Genomic DNA, 25,905 nt, shown 5'->3' with positions numbered 1-25,905 from the left:
TGCACCTCTTCCTACAGATGCTGCTTGGCCTGCTGCGTTCACCAGCAACTTTGATGTGTGTTGCTAGTAAGTGGTAGTTCTGTGAGCAAAAATGCTTTGTTAATAAGAGAGATCAGAGGAAACTGACCAGACTGGTTCAAGCTGACAGGAAGATGACTGTAACTCCAGTAACCACATATTACAACAATGGTGGGGTGGGGAAATAACCTAGCAGAGGTAAGTCACAGTGATCAGGTCTCTGGCCTTGAGTCTGGCTCTTTGACTCGGAAGTGAATGGGGGGAGAAGAAGCAAGTTGTGGTGATATGGGTTTTGTTAGTTAGGGAAACATAAAGGAGGTTCTGTGCATGAGAACAAGATTCCCAGATGGTATGTTGTTTCCCAGGTGCCAGGGCCCAGGATATCTCCGATCAAGTCTTCTGCATTCTTAAGTGGGAGGGTGAGCAACCAGAGGCTATGGCCTATGGAGGTACCAATGACATTGGTAGGGAGAGTGATTAGGTTCTACAAAGTGAGTTCAGAGAGTTAGGTGCTACGTTAAGGGCAGGACTCCAGGATTGTGATCTCAGGATTGCTACCCATGCCACATGCTAGTGAGGCCAGAAATAGGAAGATCATATAGATAAACATGTGGCTAAGGAGTTGGTTTGGGAGGGAGGCTGTCAGATTTTTGGATCATTGGGCTCTCTTCCAGGGAAGGTGGGATCTGTACAGAAGAAACAGTTTGCACTTGCACTGGAGGGGGACTAATATCCGAGTGGGAGGGTTTACTGGTGTTGCATGGGGGTGGGTTTAAACTAGAGTTGTCGGAGAATGAGATCCAGAGGGCCAGAACAGTTAATGGAGAGGTTGTGGAGACAGATGTTGTTAAAACCTCAGACAAAGTCAGGAATCAAAAGGTTGAGTGTGGTGTGCCTAATGTCCTGAGCCGTGTATATTTCAATGGAAGAAGTATCAGAGGTATGGCAGTTGAGCTCAGGGCATGGATCAACACATGGAATTATGATATTTTAGCCATTAGTGAGACGTGGCTGCAGGCGGGACAGGACTGGAAGCTCAACATTCTGGGGTTCCATTGTTATAGATGTGAAGAATATGGAGGGATTGGGGGGGGGAGTGTTACAAGTCAGGGAAAATGTCACGGCATTGCTCAGTCAGGAGAGACTGGAGAACTTGTCTAGTGAGTCATTATGAATGTAACTGAGGAACAAGAAAAGTATGACCATATTGCAGACCACACAGGAGTGCACAGGATTTAGAGGAACAAATTTGTGGAGAGATCGTAGACTATTACAAGAAACATAAGGTTGTTGTAACAAGTAATTTTAACTTTTCACATATTGACTGGGACTCCCATACTGTGAAAGAACTAGATGAGAAAGAGTTTGTCAAATGTGTTCAGGAAAGTTTCCTTAATTAGTACATGGAAGTTCCGAAAGAGAGTGTGCGATATTTGGTCTGCTATTAGGGAGTGAGACAGGGCAGGTAACAAACGTTTGTGCAGGGCAACACTTTGCATCTGATGATCAGAATGTCATTGGTTTCAAAGTAAATATGGAAAAAGATAGGTATGGTCTGCCAGTTGAGATTCTAACTTAATGAAAGGCCAATTGTGATGGCGTCAGTAAGAATCTGGCAAGTGTGGACTAGGACAGGCTGTTTTTCAGTAAAAGTGTACTTGGTCAGTGGGAGGCCTTCAAAAGTGAAACTTTGAGAGTAAAAAGCTTATATGTGCCTATTGCAATAAAAGGTAAAGAAAACAGGTGCCATGCTTAAGAAAAAAACCTGCATTGCAGGAATGAACAATGAGGTGCTTCTGGAGTATATGAAACGCAAGAGATCACTTAAGAAAGAAATCAGGAGGGCTAAAAGGCATGAGGCTGCCCGAACAGACAAGGCATGAGATTCTACAGATACGTTAAGAGCAAAAGGATTGCAAGGGACAAAATTGATCCTCTGCAAGTTCAGAATGGTAATCCATGCATGGACCAAATGAGATGGGGGAGAACTTAAATGCATTTTTTGCATCTGTATTTACCCAGGAGATGGACATCGTCTATGGAATTGAGGCTCCTGTGCCCAAAGTCAGATAAGATATTCAGCAAGGTCATGGACCCTGTACAAGTTACAGAGGCGGAGGTGTTTGCTGCCTTGAGCCAAATTAGGGTTGATAAATCCCCAGGGCCTGACAGGGTGTTCACTTGGACCCTATGGGAGGCAAATGCATTAATTGAAGGGGTCATAGCAGAGCTATTTAAGTCATCCTTAGTGACGGGTGAGGTACTGGAGAATAGCTATTGTTGTTTCACTGTTTAAGAAAGGCTCTAAAAATAAGCCAAGAAAGTACAGGCCAGTTAGCCTGACATCAGTAGTGGGAAAGTTATTGAAAGGTATTCTGAGGTACTAGATATAGTATGAGTATTCGGATAGATATGGACTGATTAAGGATAGTCAACATGAGCTCGTGTATAGTAGGCAGTGTCTAACCAAACTTATGGCAAGCAAGTTTATTTGTATAGCACTTTCCAAACACAAGGCAGTTCAAAGTGCTTTATATAGAACAAGATTTAAAAATCAAACATTAGATTTCAGACAATATTTAAATAAGAGAATAAAATCACACCAAGAATAGATATGATAAATAGAAGTTACATTGCAGGAGATTCTAATTAAAAGCTACAGCGAAAAGAAAAGCTTTAAGCCTCAATTTAAAAGAGCTTAAAGTTGGGGCAGACTTCAGATCCTCAGATATGTAGAGCATAGTAACTAAAAGCTGCTTCACTGTGTTTAGTTTTGACCCTGGGGATGGTAAGCAGACCTGCCCCAGACGACCTGAGAGCTCAAGAAGGTTCATAATGCAGCAAGAGATCGGAGATGTATTTTGGCCTGAGACCAGTCAGTGCTTTGTAAACCAGTAGTAATATTTTAAGGTCAGTCCTCTGATAGACAGGAAGCCAGTGTAGTGATCTGAGAACGAGAGTGATGTGTTCTTAGTGAGGATTCCAGGAGCAGCATTCTGAATGAGCTGCAGTTGTCTGAGGGACTTTCCACAGAGAGCTGTGAAAACACCGTTACAGTAGTCAAGCCTACTAAAAATAAATGCATGGATGAGTTTTCCCAGATCTTGTTGTGACTTAAGCCCTTTAACTCTGGCTCTATTTTTCAGATGGTAGTAGGCTGACTTTGTAATTGTCTTAATGTGGCAGTTAAAATTTAACCCCAAGTCCATCACTACACCAAGGTATCTGGCTTGGTTTATGGTCTGTAACTACAGGGATTGTGAGTGTGCACTGATTTTTAATCATCCTTTCTTGGCACCAAAAACAATTATTTCAGTTTTCTCTTTGTTTACTACTACTACGTTGACTCAGGCCTAGGGTCCGGCATTGGGCACGATGATAGACTCTCCACTTCTCCCTCTCCCTCATCAGTGTGTTCAGTTCATCTACATTAGCCACGCCACTGTCTTCTAGGAGCGTGTTGACCATAGTCTTGGGAGGGCGCCCAGGGTTCATCCTCCAATGCTTGGGCTCCCATATGATGACTAGGCTGGCAGGTAGCTCGGGGTGGTGTAGACAGTGCCCCGCTAGTTGCAGTCTTCTCGCCTCGATTTTAGTGGTGAGTATCGGTAGGTCGTCATAAAGCTCGGTGTTTGTCGTGTGCTGTTGCCAACTCATGTCAAGAGCCATCCGGAGCATTCATGTACAGCAAACATCTGGAGACTTCCGCATAGTCTTGGTGAGTGTCCACGTCTCGCATCCATACGTGAGAATGGACTCTCTGACTGCTATGAAAATCCTCTTTTTAAGCCCTCTGGTCAGGTTCGACTTCCAGATTTCCTTCATCTCGTTCATAGCCCTCCGCGCCAGTGTCTTCCGTATCTTTATGTCCTTCTCCAAACTCATCGTTCTTGACCCAAGGTACTTGAAGTCAAAGACTTTCTTAATGGTATCATTCTTTACGGTCTTGAGAGTACCTTTGTCACAGTTAAACACAATGTATTCTGTCTTTTTAGCGTTTAGATGAAGTCCAACTTTATTGCACTCAATTTCCACTTATGTCAGTAGCTGCTGTGCTTCCTCCAACTGGTCAGAGAGCAGGACTATGTCATCTGCAAAATCAAGATCTGTGAGCATAACTGGTCTGACCCTTTTGGTTTGTCCTGGTTTTATGGTAAAACCAAGCTTGTCATGATCTTTGGTAGCTTGACGTAGAGCATTATCAAGGACGATCGTAAAGACGTATGGTGCCAGAGTGTCTCCTTGCAGCACACCAGCTAGGAGCTCGAACACTGCTGTTTCTCCGTCTGGTGATACAGCTCTCGCCATGGTTTTGGTATAGCTGGACTGTTTAACTGGAGGAAATTTTGGCTCATCCAATCAGTGATTTATTCAATACAGGTTTTTAGTGATTGTATGGGATCATAGTCACTTGTTGACACTGTTATAAAAATCTGACTGTCATCCGTATAATTAAGGTAGGGTATAGAGATTTTCAAGGAAGGTACCAGGAAAGTTGATGAAGACATGGCAGTGGATGTTGTCTACATGCACTTTAGCAAGGCATTTGACAAGTTCCAGCATGGGAGGTTGGTTAAGACAGTCCAGTCACTCAGCATTCAAGATGAGATAGTAAATTGGATGGGACATTGGCTTTGTGGGAGAACCTAGAGAGTGGCAGTATTCAGTTGCCGCCCTGACAGGAGGCCTGTGGCTAGTGGTGTGCCACAGGGATCGGTGATGGGTCTGTTGTTTGTCATCTATATCAATTGTCTGGATGATAATGTGGTAAACTGGATCAGCAAATTTGAGGATGACAGCAAGATTGGGGGTGTAGTGAATAGAGGGGAAGACTATCATGGGTTGCTGTGGGATCTGGAACCAGCTGGAACAATGGGCTGAAAAATAGCAGTTGGAAATTAATGCAGAAAAGTGTAAAGTTTTGCACAGTGGTAGGAACAACTAGAGTAGGTCTTGCACAGTGAATGGTAGGGCACTGAAGAGTGAAGTAGAACGAAGGGATCTGGGAATAAAGGTGCACAATTCATTGAAAGTTGTGTCACAGGTAGCTAGGGTCATAAAGAAAACCTTTGGTACATTGGCCCTTACCTACAGGAAATATGTAAATAAGATGTAAATAATTTACAAGGATGTTGCTGGGACTGGAGGACCTGAAGGAAAGATTGAATAGTTTAGGACTTTATTCCTTGGAACACAGAATATGGAGTGGAGATTTTAGAGGTACACAAAATTATGAGGGGTATAGATAGGGTAAATGCAAGCAGGCTTTTTCCACTGAGGTTGGATGGGACTACAGCTAGAGGTCATGGGTTAAGGATGACAGCTGACATGTATGGTAGGGGTATGGAGGGCTATGTCCCCACTGCAGATCAATGGGAGTAGGCAGTTTAAATTGTTCAGCATGGACTAGATGGGCCAAAGGGCCTGTTTCTGTGCTGTATTTTTCTATGAGTCTGTGGTGTGCAGAAGAACTCAACATGTCGAACCTTGAAGTGGCTGGGCTACAGCAGCAAAAGACCCTGACCATACTGTACTCTCAGTGCCCACTTTAGTCAGTACCCCCTATACCTGATAAAGCATCCAGTGAATGTATATTATTGTGAGCATGTCTCTGTTGCACAGACAGTTGCCTATTCATTACTTGACTTATGATAGAATGTGTGTGTGTGTCTATGAATATGTGAGGCATATGTGAGTTGTAGTTGCCCTACTATAGGAAGCATGCTGAGGCTTTGGAGAGGGTGCAGAAGAGGTTTACTAGGATGCTGCCCAGTTCAGAGGGCATGTGTGATCATGAGAGGCTGGATAAACTTGGGTTGTTTTCTCTGGAGTGTCAAAGACAGGGGATATCTGACAGAGGTTTAGTCATAGTCATAGTCATAGTTATAGTCATACTTTATTGATCCCGAGGGAAATTGGTTTATAAGATTATGAGACGTGTAGGGTAGACAGGGTTATCTATTTCCCAGGGCTGAAATGTCTAACACCAGAGGGCATGCACTGAGGGTGAGAGGGGATGTGAGGGGTGAGGTTTTTACTCAGAGAGTGGTGGATGACTGGAACGCACTGCCTGGTATGGTGGGAGAGGATGTATTGGAGGGATATGGGCATTGTGTAGGTATGAGAGAATAGTGTTCAGGTGTTTTTGATTTGCTTTTTAGCTGGTTTGGCACAACCTCATGAGCCTAATTGTCTGCTCCTGTCCTGTGCTGTTCTATGTTCTGACTAATGTTCACCAATCTTTCACTTTCTCAGCTCAGACCTGATCAGCACTGGGATGAGAGGGCAGCTGGGAACACAAGTCCAGTAGGCTTGCTGCCTGGAGAAATGCAAGATCAATGTTCTGCTTTATTTTAGATGTACAGCATCAGTAATTTTTGACATTCAACCTTCAAATGTACAGTCCAGAGGTCAAGGTGGTTCTAGAACAGATGGAACTTGATACAATGAGGTTTTGTCAATGCAGAACAGAGCATTTTCCTGGTTTTCAAAGCATCATATTTTACATCAAAAAACCTATTTCTGTATTGTTTGAATGCTTAAATCAGTCATGAGTTTACCACTGATTAGTGGCAATATTGGAACCCACACCCTGTGGCCACTTTATTAGGTACACCTGTACTTATGTTCATTAATGCAATATCTAACCTGCCAATCATGTGGCAGAAACTCAGGAAAGCATGCAGACACGGTCAAGAGATCCATTTGAAGTTCAGATCAAACATAAGAATGACTAACTTTGACTGTGGAATGATTGTTGGTGCCAGATGGGGAGGTTTGAGTATCTCAGAAACTGCTGATCTCTGGGATTTTCAGTCTAGAGTTTACAGAGAATGGTGCAAAAAACAAAAAATAGACTACATCTAGTGGGTAGCAGTCCTGTGGGTGAAAAAAACCTTGTTAATGAGAGGTGCCAGAGGAGATAGCGTAACTATTACTGTGCGCACTGTAAGATCAGAGTTTGATTCCCACTACGGTCTGTAAGTTTGTATTGTTACGTACCCCGTAACTGGGTTGCCAAACCAGCAGAAATGGATCACTCAGTTGGAGTCTGGAGTACTAGAACTAAGAAAGTTTTATTAAAGAAACAAGCAACACAGTAATCGAAAGGATAATAAATGCAACAGTTCAGTGATGATAAACACACATGTGCACAGCATTAAGATAACAGCATCAATCAAGCTCTATCGTTGTCTAGGGATAAATGACCAAATTTCAAAATGACTCAAAGTTCAGTCCAGTTAGTAGTTCAGTTCGCAGTAATCGTTGCCATGGCGATGGACAAGGTGGGGGAAGAGAGACAGAGAGAACAGGAACAACTCATCATTCAGCACAGCTTCACTCACAGATCAGCGAGATTGCTCACAAGCAACTTTTGGGCGGGTCCTTGGTGATGTCACCTGAGGTCACCGACTGTGACCCCTCCTCCAGATGCGGTCGATCCTCTGCAGTGAACCCGGCACCCAGGCAAGGGCGGACACACACCGGGTTCCCGCTGATCGTACCTTTCCACCCTTGTCGTTGTCTGATACTCCTCACCCACTCGTGAGAGGCGCACCGCTTCCAGGGTCTCGTTACCTCGGGTGGCGTGTGTCCTGTCTTAGCGAACCTGTCCCTTTTTATCCCCCTGCTGGGGTATCGCCTGTCCATCACTTCAAACAGTTCAGGGTTCAAAGGGGGAGCCGCTCCAGACAGCTCCCTCTCCCACGTCCCTCCATTACACATCTCCAGACGCTGCTCCATTGTTCCTTATCTCTCCTTCCCCTGAGGGCAGGTGGCAGACCAACTGCTGATGCCATTGATGCTAGCCCAGGCCAGCAAACATCTTAATTTTATGTGTATTCTCGTAACACTTCCCCCCTTTAAGGATTTTTACCGGGAGGTAAAAATTACAAACATGACTACATTATCTGATACATACACAATATACATCTTTAACAGTTATTTAGCTAATACAGAGAATTTGAAGCTGTCAACACCTTGACAGACAGTCATCACATTTTCTGTTCCTTTTACACGTGTTATTAATAATCCCTTAGACCAGGCTCCAACTCAGCAAACTTCGTAGTGGCCAAAAACACTGATGAATTGCGACCAATGTAACCTCTCATTTGGTTTTGTCCCGGACCACAACAACAAGGGTCGTCCCATTCCGGCTCAGTTTTCTCTCGCAAGGGCTTAGTAGGAGGGGGACGGGTATTGACCGCAGAGTTATTGCAAAACTTCCTGCAGTACCCCACCATCTCCAAAAGCCTTCTGAGGGCCCTCTTGTCTGTCGGGGTTGGGAGGTCAGCGATAGCCTGCACTGTAGCTTGCATCACTGCCAGCTGCCCCTGTGTCACCACAATTCCCAGGTAAGTGACCCTCGTGTGGCCGAATTCATTTTTTTCAAGGTTCACTATCAAACTGGCTTCAGACAGCCGTGTTAAATTGCCAATACACACCTCTGTGTTCATCAGCCCTTTAGTCACTGAATTACTCGAAAAATATGGGTGTTGTTTACTTGGCTGCCCTATTGTAACCACAATCACCCAACGTCCCAGTTCTTTGCATTTCCTCGGGACAATCAAACACATAGGTGCGAGTCGTTTAATTACTCCTTCTAAAGATTCGCTTTGTTCGGGGATTAAGGGAGAGACCTTATCAGTAGACCTGGCCAAAACAATAGCCTTCTCCCATCTGACCGATCCCGTCCTAATCTTTTCAAAATGGTTTTTTTCTCTTATCAGGGGGCCCCTAGCTTCATTGATTTCCACGCTAACACCGACTAGGTTTGTTAGCATATCAAAAGCCGGTGACCGTCTCAGTTCGCGTCGGTCATGATTAATAACATTTTTCCCCCTGGGCAGCCGGTAAATCTCTTTCATGATTCCACCAACTGTTTCCTCCAGCACCGCAAAATGTCCACCGGGGGGTACCTCGTGGGCCATGTTAAAAACCTCACCCCCATAACTCTTTTGCACCACCCCCCATTCCTCATCTGCGGGTACTGTACTTGATTTCCCTTTCTTCCTTAGCACTTCCTCCTCCGCACAATAGCTTGTCAAGGCTGTGTCAGAGAGAGCGGTCTCGGCAAAAACCATCAGCCCCTCGTCTCGCTCCTGCGTCTGCACAAATTCTTTCCTGGCTACTGCTACGTCCGTCCCAGCTCCCTCACTACCTCTTATCTCACTACACCCTGTCTCATACAATGTTGGCAGAAATGTTTCAGCCAAATTCACCATCGCGGGCGGGGCCTCCATGCTGGCAGGCTGACCCGTCAATCTCACGACTGGGAACACGATTCCTCCGGCGATGTCATTACCGAGCAAGACTTCCACGTCTTTCATCGGTAATTCGGACCTCACCCCGATCGTGACTAGTCCAGAGACCAGGTTGCTCTGTAAATGTATCTGGTGCAAAGGGACTGACTCTGTCCCTTCCCCAACACCTTTGACCTCTACCTCCCCAGTCTGGGTCTCTGAGCTAAACTCTAATACACTCTTCAGTATTAGTGACTGACACGCTCCCGTGTCTCTCCAGATCCGCACTGGAACTGGTTTTAACCTCTCCTTCACTGACACCAGTCCGGCCGAGATAAACCTCTCGCGCCCTTCCTGGACTTTTTCAGACCTGTCCTTCCCTAGCGGTTCGCTTAACAGCTCAATACAGCCATTCAAAATTTCCGCTTTTCCTTTCCCCGTCTCCTTCCTTGGGGCAAAGCACCTGGACGCAAAGTGTCCGACTTTCCCACAATTATAACAGACGACCCCAGGAGACTTCCTACCAGACTGCTCCCGGTCTACCTTATCCTTTTCACTAGTCCCCGGCTTACTTTCTGACTTTTCCGGTGGACTCTCCCCGCCGTCCTGACTACCCTTCTGGTAGCCTTTACTCGGGGCAAACTTCATTTTATGCGTCAACGCATACTCATCCGCTAACTTAGCAGTTGCGGCTAACGTGGCTGCCTCTTTCTCATCGAGGTAGGGTCTCATACCCTCAGGGACACAACCTTTAAACTGCTCAATCAGAATCAGCTGCAGCAGTCTGTCATAATCCCCCTCTACCCCCTTCGAGGCGCACCAACGCTCACAATATGTTTGCATCTCACGAGCAAACTCCAAATACGTGCGGTCCCACTGCTTCCTCGCATTCCGGAACCTCTGCCGGTATGCCTCCGGGACCAACTCATAAATCCTGAGGATGGCCTCCTTCACCACCTCATACTTCTGGGCATCTTCCGCGGATAAAGCTGAGTAAGCTTCTTGGGCCTTCCCTTTCAGTACACTCTGAAGTAAAACAACCCACTTATCCCTCGGCCAGTCCTGATTTATAGCCACTTTTTCGAAATGGAGAAAGTACCGATCCACATCGGTATCGTCAAATGGGGGAACCAGCCTAACCTCCTGGGTCGCCCGGAACCCTCCACCTTGGTTCGGCACGAGCCCCTGCTCGACCCTTATCTTTAACTTCTCCAGCTCAAATTCCCTTTCCCTCTGTTTCTCCTCTCTCTCCAACTGTCTGTCCCTCTCTCTCTCTTCTCTCTCCAACTGTCTTTCTCTCTCTTGCCTTTCTACCTCTTTCTCTCTCTCTTGCCTTTCTACCTCTTTCTCTTTCTCCCGCCTTTCTAACTCTCTCTCTTTCTCCCGCCTTTCTAACTCTCTCTCTTCGTGTTCTAACTGCCGTACCCGGAACTCGTGCTCGAGTCTCAGTTTTTCAAGCTGTACCTGTACTGCGTCTCCAGCAGGTTTTTCAATAGACACCACCCCCAGCTCACCTTGGGGAAACACACCTTTAGATACATAGTGCTCTACAATAGCTCTGTGTATCTCCTCTCTCCTCATTGTCGACTTCACCTTGGCAAGATTCACCCGTTTGGCCACAGCTATCAATTCCGATTTCCTGGCATCCTCTAATGCCTCCAAGGTCGGCGCCTTTATAAATTCCTCAACCTCCATTTCTGCTGTTTGTCTTTTCTTTCTTTCGGGAATTTTAACCCAATCAATTTACTCCGTCCCAAATTTAGCGTTCAAAATCGCGGACGAGAACCCCACTTATGTTACGTACCCCGTAACTGGGTTGCCAAACCAGCAGAAATGGATCACTCAGTTGGAGTCTGGAGTACTAGAACTAAGAAAGTTTTATTAAAGAAACAAGCAACACAGTAATCGAAAGGATAATAAATGCAACAGTTCAGTGATGATAAACACACATGTGCACAGCATTAAGATAACAGCATCAATCAAGCTCTATCGTTGTCTAGGGATAAATGACCAAATTTCAAAATGACTCAAAGTTCAGTCCAGTTAGTAGTTCAGTTCGCAGTAATCGTTGCCATGGCGATGGACAACGTGCGGGAAGAGAGACAGAGAGAACAGGAACAACTCATCATTCAGCACAGCTTCACTCACAGACCGGCGAGATTGCTCACAAGCAACTTTTGGGCGGGTCCTTGGTGATGTCACCTGAGGTCACCGACTGTGACCCCTCCTCCAGATGCGGTCGATCCTCTGCAGTGAACCCGGCACCCAGACAAGGGCGGACACACACCGGGTTCCCGCTGATCGTACCTTTCCACCCTTGTCGTTGTCTGATACTTCTCACCCACTCGTGAGAGGCGCACCGCTTCCAGGGTCTCGTTACCTCGGGTGGCGTGTGTCTGTCTTAGCGAACCTGTCCCTTTTTATCCCCCTGCTGGGGTATCGCCTGTCCATCACTTCAAACAGTTCAGGGTTCAAAGGGGGAGCCGCTCCAGACAGCTCCCTCTCCCACGTCCCTCCATTACACATCTCCAGACGCTGCTCCATTGTTCCTTATCTCTCCTTCCCCTGAGGGCAGGTGGCAGACCAACTGCTGATGCCACTGATGCTAGCCCAGGCCAGCAAACATCTTAATTTTATGTGTATTCTCATAACAGTATATTCTCCCTCATGACCATGTGAGATTTCCTCCCATATTCAAGAGATGTACGGGTTTGGGTTATTCTGTCGTGGGTGTGCTATGTTGCTGCCAGAGCTGCCACCAGCACAATCCTTGCTGATTTAATTTGATGCAAACATTTCACTTTAACTTTTGATATACAGAAACTGAAAGAGAAAAATAATAATCAAAACATTCCAAAGCATACTTAAGTAGATCTGAAATATGATGCATAGATAGCAGGAATCTGAGAAGAGGCCTAACTCTGGGATATTAGGAAATGAGAAAGAGCATAGTTCAGCACAGAAACAGAATCTTAGGCTCCGGACCATGATGCCAAATTAATCTATTCACATCTGCCTGCACATGGACTATAGCTGTCCATTCCCTGCCTGTTCATAAGTTTAGCTAAATGCCTCTTCTTCATAGCTATCATAAGACTATAAGACAAAGGAACAGAAGTTGGCCATTCGGCCCATTGAGTCTGCTCCGCCATTTTGTCATGAGCTGATCTATTCCCCCATTTAGTCCCACTCCCCCGCCTTCTCACCATAACCTTTGATGCCCTGGCTACTCAGATACCTATCAATCTCTGCTTTAAATACACCCAATGACTTGGCCTCCACTGCCGCCCGTGGCAACAAATTCCATAGATTTACCACCCTCTGGTTAAAAAAATTTCTTCGCATTTCTGTTCTGAATGGATGCCCTTCAATCCTTAAGTCATGCCCTCTCGTACTAGACTCCCCCATCATGGGAAACAACTTTGCCACATCCACTCTGTCCATGCCTTTCAACATCCGAATTGTTTCTATGAGGTTCCTTCCTCATTCTTCTAAACTCCAAGGAATACAGTCCAAGAGTGGACAAACGTTCCTCATATGTTAACCCTCTCATTCCCAGAATCATTCTAGTGAATCCTCTCTGTAACCTCTCCAACGTCAGCACATCCTTTCTTAAATAAGGAGACCAAAACTGCCCACAGTACTCCAAGTGAGGTCTTACCAGTGCCTTATAGAGCCTCAACATCACATCCCTGCTCCTATACTCTATTCCTCTAGAAGTGAATGTCAACATTGAATTCGCCTTCTTCACCACTGACTCAACCTGGAGTTTAACCTTAAGGGTATCCTGCACGAGGACTCCCAAGCCCAGTTGCATCTCAGAACTTTGAATTCTCTCCCCATTTAAATAGTAGTCTGCCCGTTTATTTCTTCTGCCAAAGTGCATAACCATATACTTTCCAACATTGTATTTCATTTGCCACTTCTTTGCCCATTCTTCCAATCTATCCAAGTCTCTCTGCAGACTCTCTGTTTCCTCAACACTACCGGCCCCTCCACCTATCTTCATATCATCAGCAAGGTTAGCCACAAAGCCATCAATTCCAGAATCCAAATCGATGTGGATTATTCCATAATCCATATCTGCTTCTACCTCTACCCTGGCAGTGTGTTCAAGGCATCTACCACTCTCTGTGTAAAATAACTTGCCTCACAAATATTTAAACTTTCCTCTTCTCACCTTGAAGCCCAGACCTCTAGTATCTGACTTTTCCATGTTGGGAGAAAGACAATGTCTGCCCCAATAATCTATGCCTCTCAATAATTTTACACATTGGGGTGGCAGGGTGGACATAAATCTCTACCAAAGAAGGAGTAAGGCTCTCTTTCCCTCTGCTAGCCTGCAGATCACCATTATGCAAAGTGTAGCACCTGCTTAACCCCCCCATCCCCGGATCAGGGCCATGTGAAGCCATGGGAGAAGGTGGTGTATGGCCGTGTGAGCAGCTGATACATATCTGAAGTCCTGGTTATGTGACCAAGGACAATCTCTGAAGAGTATTCATAAAGACTGGGGTCACCCATCTTGTAAAGACACTGCCCAGAAGAGGACAGTGGCAAACTGCTTCTGTAGAAAAAATTGCCAAGAACAATTATGGTCAAATACAAGGATTGCCTTTGTCGTATGACATAGCACATAATGATGATGAACTTTATAAATATCTGTCAGGCTACTAGTGCCATCTCAAATTAAATTCAAATTCTAACCCTAATTAGCACATTTTAAATGAATAAATGAATGTATTGACATTATTTCTTACATCCTTCATATACACGAGTAAAAATCTTTACATTACGTCTGTCTAAATGTGCACTATGCAATCATAGTAATTTATAATAATTTATAATTAATACGACAGTCTGTAGCATAGAACTACACTCAAATCAGCGTGAGTTAATCAGTCTGATGGTTTGGTGGAAGAAGCTGTCCCAGTGCCTGTTGGTCCTAGCTTTTATGCTGCTGTACCATTTCCCGGATGGTAGCAGCTGGAATAGGTTGTGGTTGGGGTGACTCGGGTCCCCAGGAAGTCCAGGATCCAGGTGCCCAAGGCAGGGTCATGGCATTCTGGGAAGAAAGAATGGAGAAGGGAACTTATTTGAACTTACGTATGCCTATCAATGTGTAGATAGGGTACATCAACTTGGACAAAAACCTCACTCCATCAGGACCATATGCTAGCTGGTTTCCAAGAGCTGTTCCACACTGAAAGAATACACGCATAAGTACCTTGATTTGGAGTCATTATTCACTGCAAAAGACTGCTGAGAAGAAGGAGAGGGTAAGAATAGCAAATTCCACGTGGGTTTAAGTAAGTGATGTTAAATATAGCTGCAATTGGTGAGTTTTGATCTTATGTCATTTGGTCACCATTTCCTGGCTTGGGAGATTTGTTCCAGTACACTAGCCACTAATATAATTCTGACATATTTCCAGATAATTTTGGCATATATTCTGACCTCATCCTTTCCATTATCAGACTATGATAGAAAGCACTTGCTTAACTGTCAGGAATGTTGATTGACCATGTCTGTTGCATTTCCCCTTCTGTCTTTCAGAGCGAAGCCATGAACAAAATTTTCAGGAGACGAACATGGACTCCTTTCTTCCATCAATGGACACACATGCTAATAATTTGGTGGGTCTGCAAATATTATTGGGATTTCACTTAGTTCAAAGTAAATTTATTATCAAAATATATATACCTCACCAAATACTACCCTGAGATTCATTTTCTTGTGGGCATTCACAGTAGATACCAAGAAACACAACAGAATCAATGAAAAACTGTGCACAACCAAAGATGGACAACCAACCAATGTGTAAAAGATGACAAGTAGTGCAAATACAAAAAGAAAAGCAAAATAATAATAACGATGATAAATAAATAAATAGGTATGGCAGCGTAGTGGTTAGCATGATGCTATTACAGCTTGGGGCATCACAGTTCAGAGTTCAATTCTGGCGCTGGCTGTAAGGGGTTTGTACGTTCTCCCTGTGAACCACGTGGTTTTCCTGCCTGTGCTCCAGTTTCTTCCCACAGTTCAGCAACATACCAGTTAATGTATGAAAATTAAATCATGTCTGACAAATTTACTGAAGTTCATTGAGGAAGTAACAAGCAGATATCACAACTCTGCAACTAGATACAGACAGGCTGGTTGAATGGGTGAATACTTGGCAAATGGAGTTCAGTGTGGGAAAGTGTGAGGTTATGCACTTCAGAAAGACAACTCCAAAAGCAGTGGAGAAGCGTTGAAGGTGGAAGAAGTGCAGAGAGGTTTCAGTGTACTCATGCACAATTTGCAAAAATGAGCAGATAGTTGCACCATATGAATAGGAAGGTAAATGAAATACTGACCTTGATTCCAAGAAGGTTGGAGTTTAGAAATAAAGCAGTGTTGTTGAAATTGCATATAGTGCTAGTGAGGCCACACCTGGAGCTCTGTACATAATTCTAGTCCCCTTATTTATTAAAAGGATATACTGACATTGAAGGTGGTCCAAAAATGACTCATCGAGCCATTTTCTAGGATGAGAGTGACTAAAGAAATTAGATCTACATTTCTTGGAATTTAGAAGAATCTATACAATCCTTAGGATAGATGTTGAGATGAATCCTTTAATGAGAGAATCTCAGACAAGGAAACATGGTTACAAGATTACGGAGCAGTCATTTAAAACTAACATGTAGAGGAACAAATTAAATGCATGAAATTCTCTACCCAAGAAGGTTGTGAAGGCTAAACCACTAGAGATCAAGTTCAATTAATATAGATTGCGTTTGAGCTGTGATATTTAAAAAGTAGAGTGGGATGGTTTTCCTGAAAGGCCACGGAACTGAGAACTTTGGGTAAGTGGTGCAGAAGAGGAGATGGAGCCTGGGACAGTTCAGCCATGATCTACGGAATGGTGCAGCAGGCTTAAAGATCCAAGTAGCTGGCTCCTGTTCCTACTTTCTTATATTCTTATGTTCCTACGAGGGAAGGTTGTAAGCAATGAGTGAAATATATATTGAACTTGGAGCTTTCCAAATAAATTCATACTCTATCTAGAATTGAATTAAAATTTACATTTAAAGTTGTCTCCTCACTCATAATTTATACACCAGCTAAAATGGTGAAAGTTAACTTCATGATCAAGTCATAGAACACTACAACACAGAAACAGGCCTTTTAGTCAATCTGGTCTGTGCTTGACTATTATTCTGCTTAGTCCCATTGACCTGTGTCCAGACCATAGCCCTCCTATCTACATATATATCTAAATTTCTTTTAAATATTGAAATTAAATCCGCATTTACCCCTCCTGCTGGCAGCTCATTCCACATTCTCACCACCCTTTGAGTAAAAAAGTTTCCTCTCATGCTCCGTTAAACATTTCACCTTTCATCCTTAACCCATGACCTTTAGATGATCACCATCAGTGGCCCAGCTCTCCACAAACAAATTCATAACTGCCATGCTGTCCTATCCACAATACTGCATAGATGCTTTATTGCCAGTGAAGTTCTTTGGGATAATTCGAGATTATGAACACTATTACTTGACTTCAAGTACATCTTTTGGCACAGAGAAAAATTACTTTATGAAGTGTACCTCACCCTATGGTCCAATGTTTCTTGCCTCAGGAAAGCGATGCAGTGCTGTACGATCAATATGAAAAGAGAGTGCGACCTTGCATTGACCTCATTGACAAGCTGAGAGCATTGGGTTTGGAAAAGGATCTGTCTCTTCCAGCCATCGCAGTAATTGGAGATCAAAGCTCTGGAAAAAGCTCCGTCCTTGAGGCACTTTCTGGGATCGGTCTACCCAGAGGCAGTGGTAAGAAAAGTACTCAGTCCCTTTGAACAAATTTAATCGAGGTTTACCAAAGCTATCTACTTAAGGCAGATAAGAATCAGGTTTAATATCACTGTCATATGTCATGAAATTCATTAACCTTGCAGTAGCAATACAATGCAATATGTGATAATATAGTAAAAAAATTAATTACAGTGTGTGTATATATATTAGTTAAATTAAATAAGTGGTGCTAAAACAGAAATAGATAGAAAAGTAATGAGGTGGTGTTCATGGGTTCAATGTTCCTTTGGGAATCGGATGGCAGAGGGGAAGAAGCTGTTCCTGAATCATTGTGTGTGCGCCTTCAGGCTTCTGTACCTCCTTCCTGATGCTGACAATGAGAAGAGAGCTGTCTTGGGTGGTGGGGTCCTCAATGATGGACATCATCTTTTTGACCCCACTCCTTGAAGATGTCTTGGGTACTATAGAGGTCCATGCCCATGACAGGGCTGACTAATTCTACAACTCTTTGCAGCTAGAGGAAAACAATGGCAACCCACATCGGTAAGAACATTTGCCAAGAACGGTCATGGACACGGATAGACCATAATTGCCTGCACCCTGATAATTGACTACTTGTTCATCTCCATAGATGCTGCCTGGCTTGCATTTTGTGTGTGTTACTCCGGTTTTCTAGCATCTGCAAAAGCTCTTGTGGTAAGGATAATGAGAAAGCTGGAACTTAGCCCTCAGTTATAGACTGGTAGATTCTTGTTGGTAATAATGTACTAGAGATGATAAAACAACAGGAATAATCTTGAGACCTAGTAAGCATTTGAGGGTCTGAATAGGTTATGCCTGAAGATTTCTAAAGGGAAATAAGGAAGTCAGTTATTCTTTTCATTTTTGGTTAGTATTAATCCTATTTTAGTAACGAAAATGACAGTCAGTAGCAGACCAAAAGTACTCATCCTCTGACACCCACATCCTGCCCCACCCGAACCTCTGTGAATGCCCGTCTCCTTTCTGATTATTGCAAGCCTGACACTGTCATTTCTGTTTATTTGGTAGGTATTGTGACTAGATGTCCTTTGGAACTGAAGCTGAAGCATACCGAGGTGCAGAATACATGGACGGCCAAAATCAGTTACAACAACTACAGCAAAGAACTGTCGGGCCCATCTGAAGTGGGCAAAGAAATTCTGAAAGGTCAGTTGAAGTTGTGTAACTGCTGGATCACATCTATGACATGCCTTGTCTATTCCACGTTGTTTGATTATAATCATATACAGTATAATTATAATTATGTACAGTAATTCTGAGTTTTGTAATTAGGGAACCGATACTTCAAGCCCGACTCATGTTCTCATTGTTTTTTTCTCTTGATCTCCTTAACTCTTGCCCATGGGCTGTTTGTCCCATTCCCATCAGGGAGAAGGCTATGCAGCATCCACACTAGAGCCACTAGACTCAGAAATATTTACTTTCCCCAAGCCATCAGGCTGATCAACAGCTCCACCACTAACCCACACCCCATCATCACTAACCCTACTTCAGTTACTCCTTTCCTCAGCCCCTCAGCACCCTTCATTCCCCATGGACAGTGTATAACAGTTACTTGTGCTTTGTGGTTTTTAGGATTGCATTTGTATTTATATTTATTGTGTTGTTATGCTCATCACATTTTTTTAATGCTGCATGAGGATGTTTCTGGTTCTAGACAATCTGAATTTTAAGAAAAGATTGAATAAATGTGGACTTTATTCCTTGGAATGTAGAAGATTGAAAGGAGATTTGATAGAAGTATACTAAATTATGAGGGGTAAATGCAAGTGGGATTTTTCCTCGGAGGTTGGGTGGGACTACAATCGGAGATCACGGGTTAAGTGTGAAAGGTGAAAAGTTTAGGGGAACATGAGGGGATATTCTTCACTCAGTGGGTTGTGAGAGTGTGGAACGAGCTGCCAGCACAAATGCTGAATGAAAGCTCAATTTCAAAGTTTGGATAGGTGCCTGGATGGGAGGTGTATGGAGGGCTATGGTGCCAGTGCAGGTTGATAAGAGAAAATGTGTTACAGGGAAATAATTCTTGGAGTACAATTGTTTGAGTGCTGGCATAGACTTGATAATTCAAATGGCCTCTTTCTGTCTTATAAAGAGATATGAATAGTACTTAAGTGCTGATCAACTGTTGCAACATCAGAAATTGATCAAGATTCTTTCCATCAGCCTCGCTGGCTGCAGAAGGAAGCAGCAATGTGGTTGCTATCGTTTTCTGCTTGCTGTCATTTTAAAGCTGAAAGTAGATTTATTATCAAAGTACATATATATATATCAGGCTTTAGATACTAGAAGACACTAGAATACTACAGCACAGTACAGGCCCTTTGGCCCTCGATCTTGTGCCGACCCATATATTCCTTAAAAAAAAAGTACTAAACCCACACTACCCTATAACCCTCTATTTTTTTCTTTCATCCATGTGCCTGTCCAAGAGGCTCTTAAATACCTCTAATGTTTTAGCCTCCACCACCATCCCTGGCAAGTCATTCCAGGCACCCACAACCCTCTGTGTAAAAAAACTTGCCCCTGATGTCTCCCCTAAACCTCACTCCCTTAACTTTGTACATATGCCCTCTGGTGTTTGCTATTCGTGCCCTGGGAAACAGATACTGGCTATCCACCCTATCTATGCCTCTCATAATCTTGTAGACCTCTATCAAGTTCCCTCTCATCCTTCTATGCTCCAAAGAGAAAAGTCCCAGCTCTGCTAACCTTGCCTCATAAGACTTGTTTTCCAATCCAGGCAACATCCTGGTAAATCTCCTCTGCACCCTCTCCATAGCTTCCACATCCTTCCTATAATGAGGTGACCAGAACTGAACACAATACTCTCAGTGCGGTCTCACCAGAGATTTGTAGAGTTGCAACATGACCTCTCTACTCTTGAACTCAATCCCCCTATTAATGAAGCCTAGCATCCCATAGGCCTTCTTAACTATCCTGTCAGCCTGTGCAGCAACCTTGAGGGATGTATGGATTTGAACCCCAAGGTCCCTCTGTCCATCCACACTCTTAAGTAATCGACCATTAACCCTGTACTCAGCCTTCTGGTTTGTCCTTCCAAAATGCATCACCTCACACTTATCTGGATTGAACTCCATCTGCCACTTTTCTGCCCAACTCTGCATGCTGTCTATATCCTCTTGTAACCTTCGACAACCTACAGCTCCCAGGATCTGTCCCAGGACAGATCCTTGCAGCACTCCACTAGTCACTAACCTCCAGGTAGAATACTTTCCTTCCACTACTACCCTCTGCTTTCTTCCTGTAAGCCAATTTTTTATCCAAACAGCCAAGGTTCCACTGATCCAATGCCTCATGACTTTCTGGATGAGTCTCTCGTGGGGGACCTTGTCAAATGCCTTGCTAAAATCCATGTAGACCACACCTACTGCCCTACCTTCATCAATTTCTTCTGTTACCTCTTCAAAAAACTCAATTAGACTCATGAGGCACGACTTTCCCTTCATAAAGCCATGTTGACTATCCTTGAGTAAAATGTACTTCTCCAAATGCTTGTAGATCCTATCCTTAAGAATCCTTTCCAATAGTTTGCAGACCATCGATGTAAGGTCTCTAGTTCCCAGGATTCTCCCTATTGCCTTTTTTAAACAAGGGAACTACATTTGCCATTCTCCAATCCTCTGGCACCTCCCCTGCAGCCAAAGAGAATTCAAAGATCATTGCTACTGCTCCAGCAATCTCTTCTCTCACTTCCCACAGCAACCTGGGGTATATCACGTCTGGCCCTGGGGACTTATCAATCTTGATGTTTTTAAGAAGATCCAACACTTCTTCTTCCTTAATCTCCCCATTGTCCAGCGCACAGGCCTGTTCTATTTCGACCCCACCCTGATCAAGATCCTTTTCTCTTGTGAATGCTGAAGCAAAGTATTCATTTAGGACCTCCCCAACTTCCTCTTCCTCTAGGCACATGTTGCCTTCTTTATCCTTTAGTGGCCCCACCTTCATTCTTGTCATCCTTCTGTTCTTCACATACACATAGAACGCCTTGGGGTTCTCCTTAATCCTACATGCCAAGGCCTTCTCATGTCCCCTTTAAGCTCTCCCAAGTCCTTTCTTAAGCTCCTTCCTAGCTACCCTATAATTCTCATGAACCCCTCCTGCTTCCTGCTTCTTATATCTAACATATGCTTCCTTCTTCCTCTTGACGAGTTGCCTCACATGTTTCATCAGCCACGGTTCCTTTTTCCTACCATTTTTTCCTTGTCTCAGTGGGACAAACCTATCCTGAACCCAGCACAAGTGGTCCTTAAACTTCCTCCACATTACTTCTGTGCTTTCATCCTTGAACATCTGTTTCCAATTTACTCTTGCTAGTTCCTGCCTCATCCCTTCATAGTTAGCCCTTCTCCAGTTAAGCATTTTCCCATTTTGTCTGTTTGTATCCTTTTCCATAGCTATGCTGAAGCTAAGGGAGTTGTGGTCACTCTCACCAAAATGCTCCCCCACCAAGAGGTCTGCCACCTGACCAGGTTCATCACCCAGAACTAGATCCAGTATGGCCTCTCCTCTCGTCGGCCAGCCCACATACTGTGTTAGGAATCCTCTTGAACACACCTGATAAATTCAGCCCCATCTATCCCCCTTGCAGTCAGGAGGTGCCAGTTAATATGAGGGAAGTTGAAATCACCCATAACTACAACCCTGTATTTCCTGCACCATTCTAAAATCTGCCTGCTTATCTGCTCCTCGGTATCTCGAGGGCTATTTGGGGGCCTTCAGACTACTCCCAGCACAATGATTGATCCCTTCCTATTTCTGACTTCCACCCACACCGACTCAGTGGACACTCCCTCTACAGCGTCCTCCCTTTTTATAGCCATGATACTATCCCTCACCAGTAATGCTACTCCTGCCACCACCCGCACCCCGTTTTCTACATCCCATCCTATACCTTTTAAAACATCTAAACTCCGGTACCTGCATCAGCCAGTCCTGCCCTTCCTTCAGCCAAGTTTCAGTAACTGCCACAACATCATAGTTCCACGTACTGAGCGATGCTCTAAGTTCATCCTCTTTATTCCTAATACTCCTAGCACTGAAATAGACATATTTCAACCCCTCTAACTGGCTACATTTATGTTTTGTCCCTGCCTGTCCTTCCCCACCAACTCAGAACACGTAGCATCATGCCCTTGTCCTTCTACCCTAATCTCTGCACTCACATTCGATTCCCACCCCCCTGCCAAACTAGTTTAAACCCTCCCCAACAGCTCTCGCAAACCTGCCCGCCAGGATATTGGTCCCTTTCCAGTTCAGGTGCAGCCCATCCATTTTGTACAGGTCAGACATTCCCCAGAAGAGATCCCAATGATCCAGAAATCTGAACCCCTGCCCCCTGCACCAACTCTTTAGCCACCAACTCTTTCAAAAAGGACAGGGAGGGAGGCAAAAGAGGTGGGGGCGTGGCACTGTTGATCAGAGATAGTGTCACGGCTGCAGAAAAGGAGGAAGACATGGAGAGATTGTCTACAGAGTCTCTGTGGGTGGAAGTTAGGAACAGGAAGGGGTCAATAACTCTACTGGGTGTTTTTTATAGACCATCCAATAGTAACAGGGACATCGAGGAACAGATAGGGAGATAGATACTGGAAAGGTGTAATAATAACAGGGTTGTTGTGCTGGGAGATTTTAATTTCCCAAATATTGACTGGCATGTCCCAAGAGTGCGGGGTTTAGATGGGGTAGAGTTTGTTAGGTGTGTTCAGGAAGGTTTCTTGACACAATATGTAGATAAGCCTACAAGAGGAGAGGCTGTACTTGATCTGGTATTGGGAAATTAACCTGGTCTGGTGTCAGATCTCTCAGTGGGAGAGCATTTTGGAGATAGTGATCACAATGCTATCTCCTTTACCACAGCATTGGAGAGGGATAGGAACAGACAAGTTAGGAAAGCGTTTAAATGGAGTAAGGAGAAATATGAAGCTATCAGGCAGGAACTTGGAAGCATAAATTGGAAACAGATGATTTCAGGGAAATGTACGGATGAATTGTGGCAAATGTTCAGGGGACATTTGCGTGGAGTTTTGCATTGGTATGTTCCAATAAGACAGGGAAAAGATGGTAGGGTACAGGAACCATGGTGCACAAAGGCTGTTGTAAATCTCATCAAGAAGAAAAGAAGAACATATGAAAGGTCCAAAAAACTAGGTAATGATAGTGATCTAGAAAATTATAAGGCTAGCAGGAAGGAGCTTAAGAAAGAAATTAGAAGAGCCAGAAGGGTCCATAAGAAGGCCTTGACGGACAGGATAAAGGAAAACCCGAAGGCATTATATGTGACGAGCAAGAGGATAAGATGTGAGAGAATAGGACCAATCAAGTGTGACGGTGGAAAAGTGTGTATGGAACCAGAGGAGATGGCAGAGGTAGTTAATGAATACTTTGCTTTAGTATTCACCATGGAAAAGGATCTTGGTGATTGTAGTGATAATTTGCAGCGGACTGAAAATCTTCAGCATGTAGGTATTAAGAAAGAGGATGTGCTGGAACTTTTGGAAAGCATCAAGTTGAATAAGTCGCCGGGACTGGATGAGGTGTACCCCAGGCTACTGTGGGAGGTGAGGGAGGAGATTGCTGAGCCTCTGGCGATGATCTTTGCATCATCCATGGGGACAGGAGAGGTTCCAGAGGATTGGAGGGTTGCGGATGTTGTTCCAGTATTCAAGAAGGGGAGTAGAGATAGCCCAGGAAATTATAGACCAGTGAGACTTACTTCAGTGGTTAGTAAGTTGATGGAGAAGATCCTGAGAGGCAGGATTTATGAACATTTGGAAAGGCATAATATGATTAGGAATAGTCAGCATGGCTTTATGAAAGGCAGGTCGTGCCTTACAAGCCTGATTGAATTTTTTGAGGATGTGACTCAAAGGTAGAGCAGTAGGTGTAGTGTATATGGATTTCAGCAAGGCATTTGACAGAAGGTAAAGAGTGGTTGTAGACGGGTCATATTCTGTATGGAGGTTGGTGACCAGTGGTGTGCCTCAGGGATCTGTTCTGGGCCCCCTACTCCTTGTGATTTTTATAAATGATCTGGATGAGGAAGTGGAAGGATGGGTTAGTAACTTTGCTGATGACACAAAGGTTGGGGATGTTGTGGATAGTGTGGAGGGCTGTCAGAGGTTACAGCGGGACATTGATAGGATGTGAAACTGGGCTGAGAAGTGGCAGATGGAGCTGAACCCCGATAAGTGTGAGGTGGTTCATTTTGGTAGGTCAAATATGATGACAGAATATAGTATTAATGGTAAGACAGTGTGGAGGATCAGAGGGATCTTGGGGTCTGAGTCCAAAGGACACTCAAAGCTGCTGCGCAGGTTGACTCTGTGGTTAAGAAAGCATATGGTGCATTGGCCTTCATCAATCATGGGATTGAATTTAGGAGCCGAGAGGTAATGTTGCAGTGATATAGACCCTGGTAAGACCCCACTTGGAGTACTGTGCTCAGTTCTGGTTGCCTCACTCCAGGAAGGACGTGGAAACCACAGAAAGGGTGCAGAGGAGATTTACAAGGATGTTGCCTGTATTGGGGAGCATGTCTTATGAGAATAGGTTGAGTGAACTCGGCCTTTTTTCCTTGGAGCGATGGAGGATGGGAGGTGACCTGATAAAAGTGTACAAGATGATAAGAGGCATTGATCGTGTGGATAATCAGAGGCTTTTTGCCGGGGCTGAAAAGGCTAACACGAGAGGGCACAGTTTTAAGGTGCTTGGAAGTAGGTACAGAGGAGATGTCAGGGGTAAGTTTTTATGCAGAGAGTGGTGAGTGTGTGGAATGGGCTGCCAGCGATGTTGTTGGAGGCGGATATGATAGGGTCTTTTAAGAGATCCCTGGACAGGTACATGGAGCTCAAAAAAATAGAGGGCTGTGGGTAACCCTCGGTAATTTTTAAGGTAGGGACATGTTCGGCACAGCTTTGTGGGCTGAAGGGCCTGTATTGTGCTGTAGTTTTGTATGTTGTTTATGTTCTACCTTATACGAATCTGAGACTAATTTTCTTGCAGGCTAATTTTCTTCAATAAATCGATAATCTAATAATAACCATAATTGAAACAGTGAAAGACTTCACCAGCTGGGCATTCAGCCAGTGTGCAGAAGACAACTGCAAAAATAAGCAAGTAATAATGATGAATAAATAAGCAACAAATATTGAGAACGTGATGGAACTGAGTCTGTAGGTTGTGGGATCAGTTCAGTGATGGGGCACACATTGCAAAACAACAAATTTCATGAGATGTGTCAGTGATTGGAAAGCTGATTCTGATTCTGAGCCTCAGGCGTACAAGATGAAAAGAGGTGTTGATAGAGTGGACAGCCAGTGCCTTTTATCCCAGGCAATGGCTAATACAAGAGGACATTATTTTAGGGTGGGTGGGGTGTTTACACAGTGTGATGGGTTCATGGAATGCCCTTCCACGTGTGGTGGTTGAGGCAGATACACCAGGGATATTTAAGAAACTAGTAGGCACACGGGTGAAAGGAAAATGGAGGCCTATGTGGGAGGGAAGGGTTAGGTTGATCTTGGAGTGGGTTAAAAGATCGGCACAACATTGTGGCCCAAAGGGTCGGTACGGTGCAGAACTGTTCTATGTTCTATGCAATAAAGTAAATGTAAACTGGTAACTGATGGTCAGCATGGACTTATAGAACAGAGAACAGTACAGCACACAAACAGACCATTCCACCCGCGATGTTGTGCCAAACAGTTGAAGTTAATGACACTAATTCCCTTCTGTCGACACTTGGCCCATATTTCAACATTCTCAACATGGTCAC

At 44.2% G+C, this 25,905-nt stretch overlaps 1 protein-coding gene across 1 annotated transcript in view; it reads left to right on the top strand.

Moving 5' to 3' along the window:
• The window catches only part of LOC134347868 (interferon-induced GTP-binding protein Mx-like), a 61,251-nt gene that overhangs the window by 8,284 nt on the left and 27,062 nt on the right, over positions 1 to 25,905 (top strand). Inside the window, exons 3-5 of the mRNA XM_063050415.1 lie at positions 14,817 to 14,896; positions 16,889 to 17,081; positions 18,114 to 18,251. Coding sequence (XP_062906485.1) covers positions 14,817 to 14,896; positions 16,889 to 17,081; positions 18,114 to 18,251 — 411 coding nt within the window. The remainder of the gene's footprint in view (positions 1 to 14,816; positions 14,897 to 16,888; positions 17,082 to 18,113; positions 18,252 to 25,905) is intronic.

The sequence above is a fragment of the Mobula hypostoma genome, chromosome 6, assembly GCF_963921235.1.
Source record: "Mobula hypostoma chromosome 6, sMobHyp1.1, whole genome shotgun sequence".
In the NCBI taxonomy this organism is placed as follows: Eukaryota; Metazoa; Chordata; class Chondrichthyes; order Myliobatiformes; family Myliobatidae; genus Mobula; species Mobula hypostoma.
This window is presented reverse-complemented; position numbering and strand designations above follow the sequence as displayed.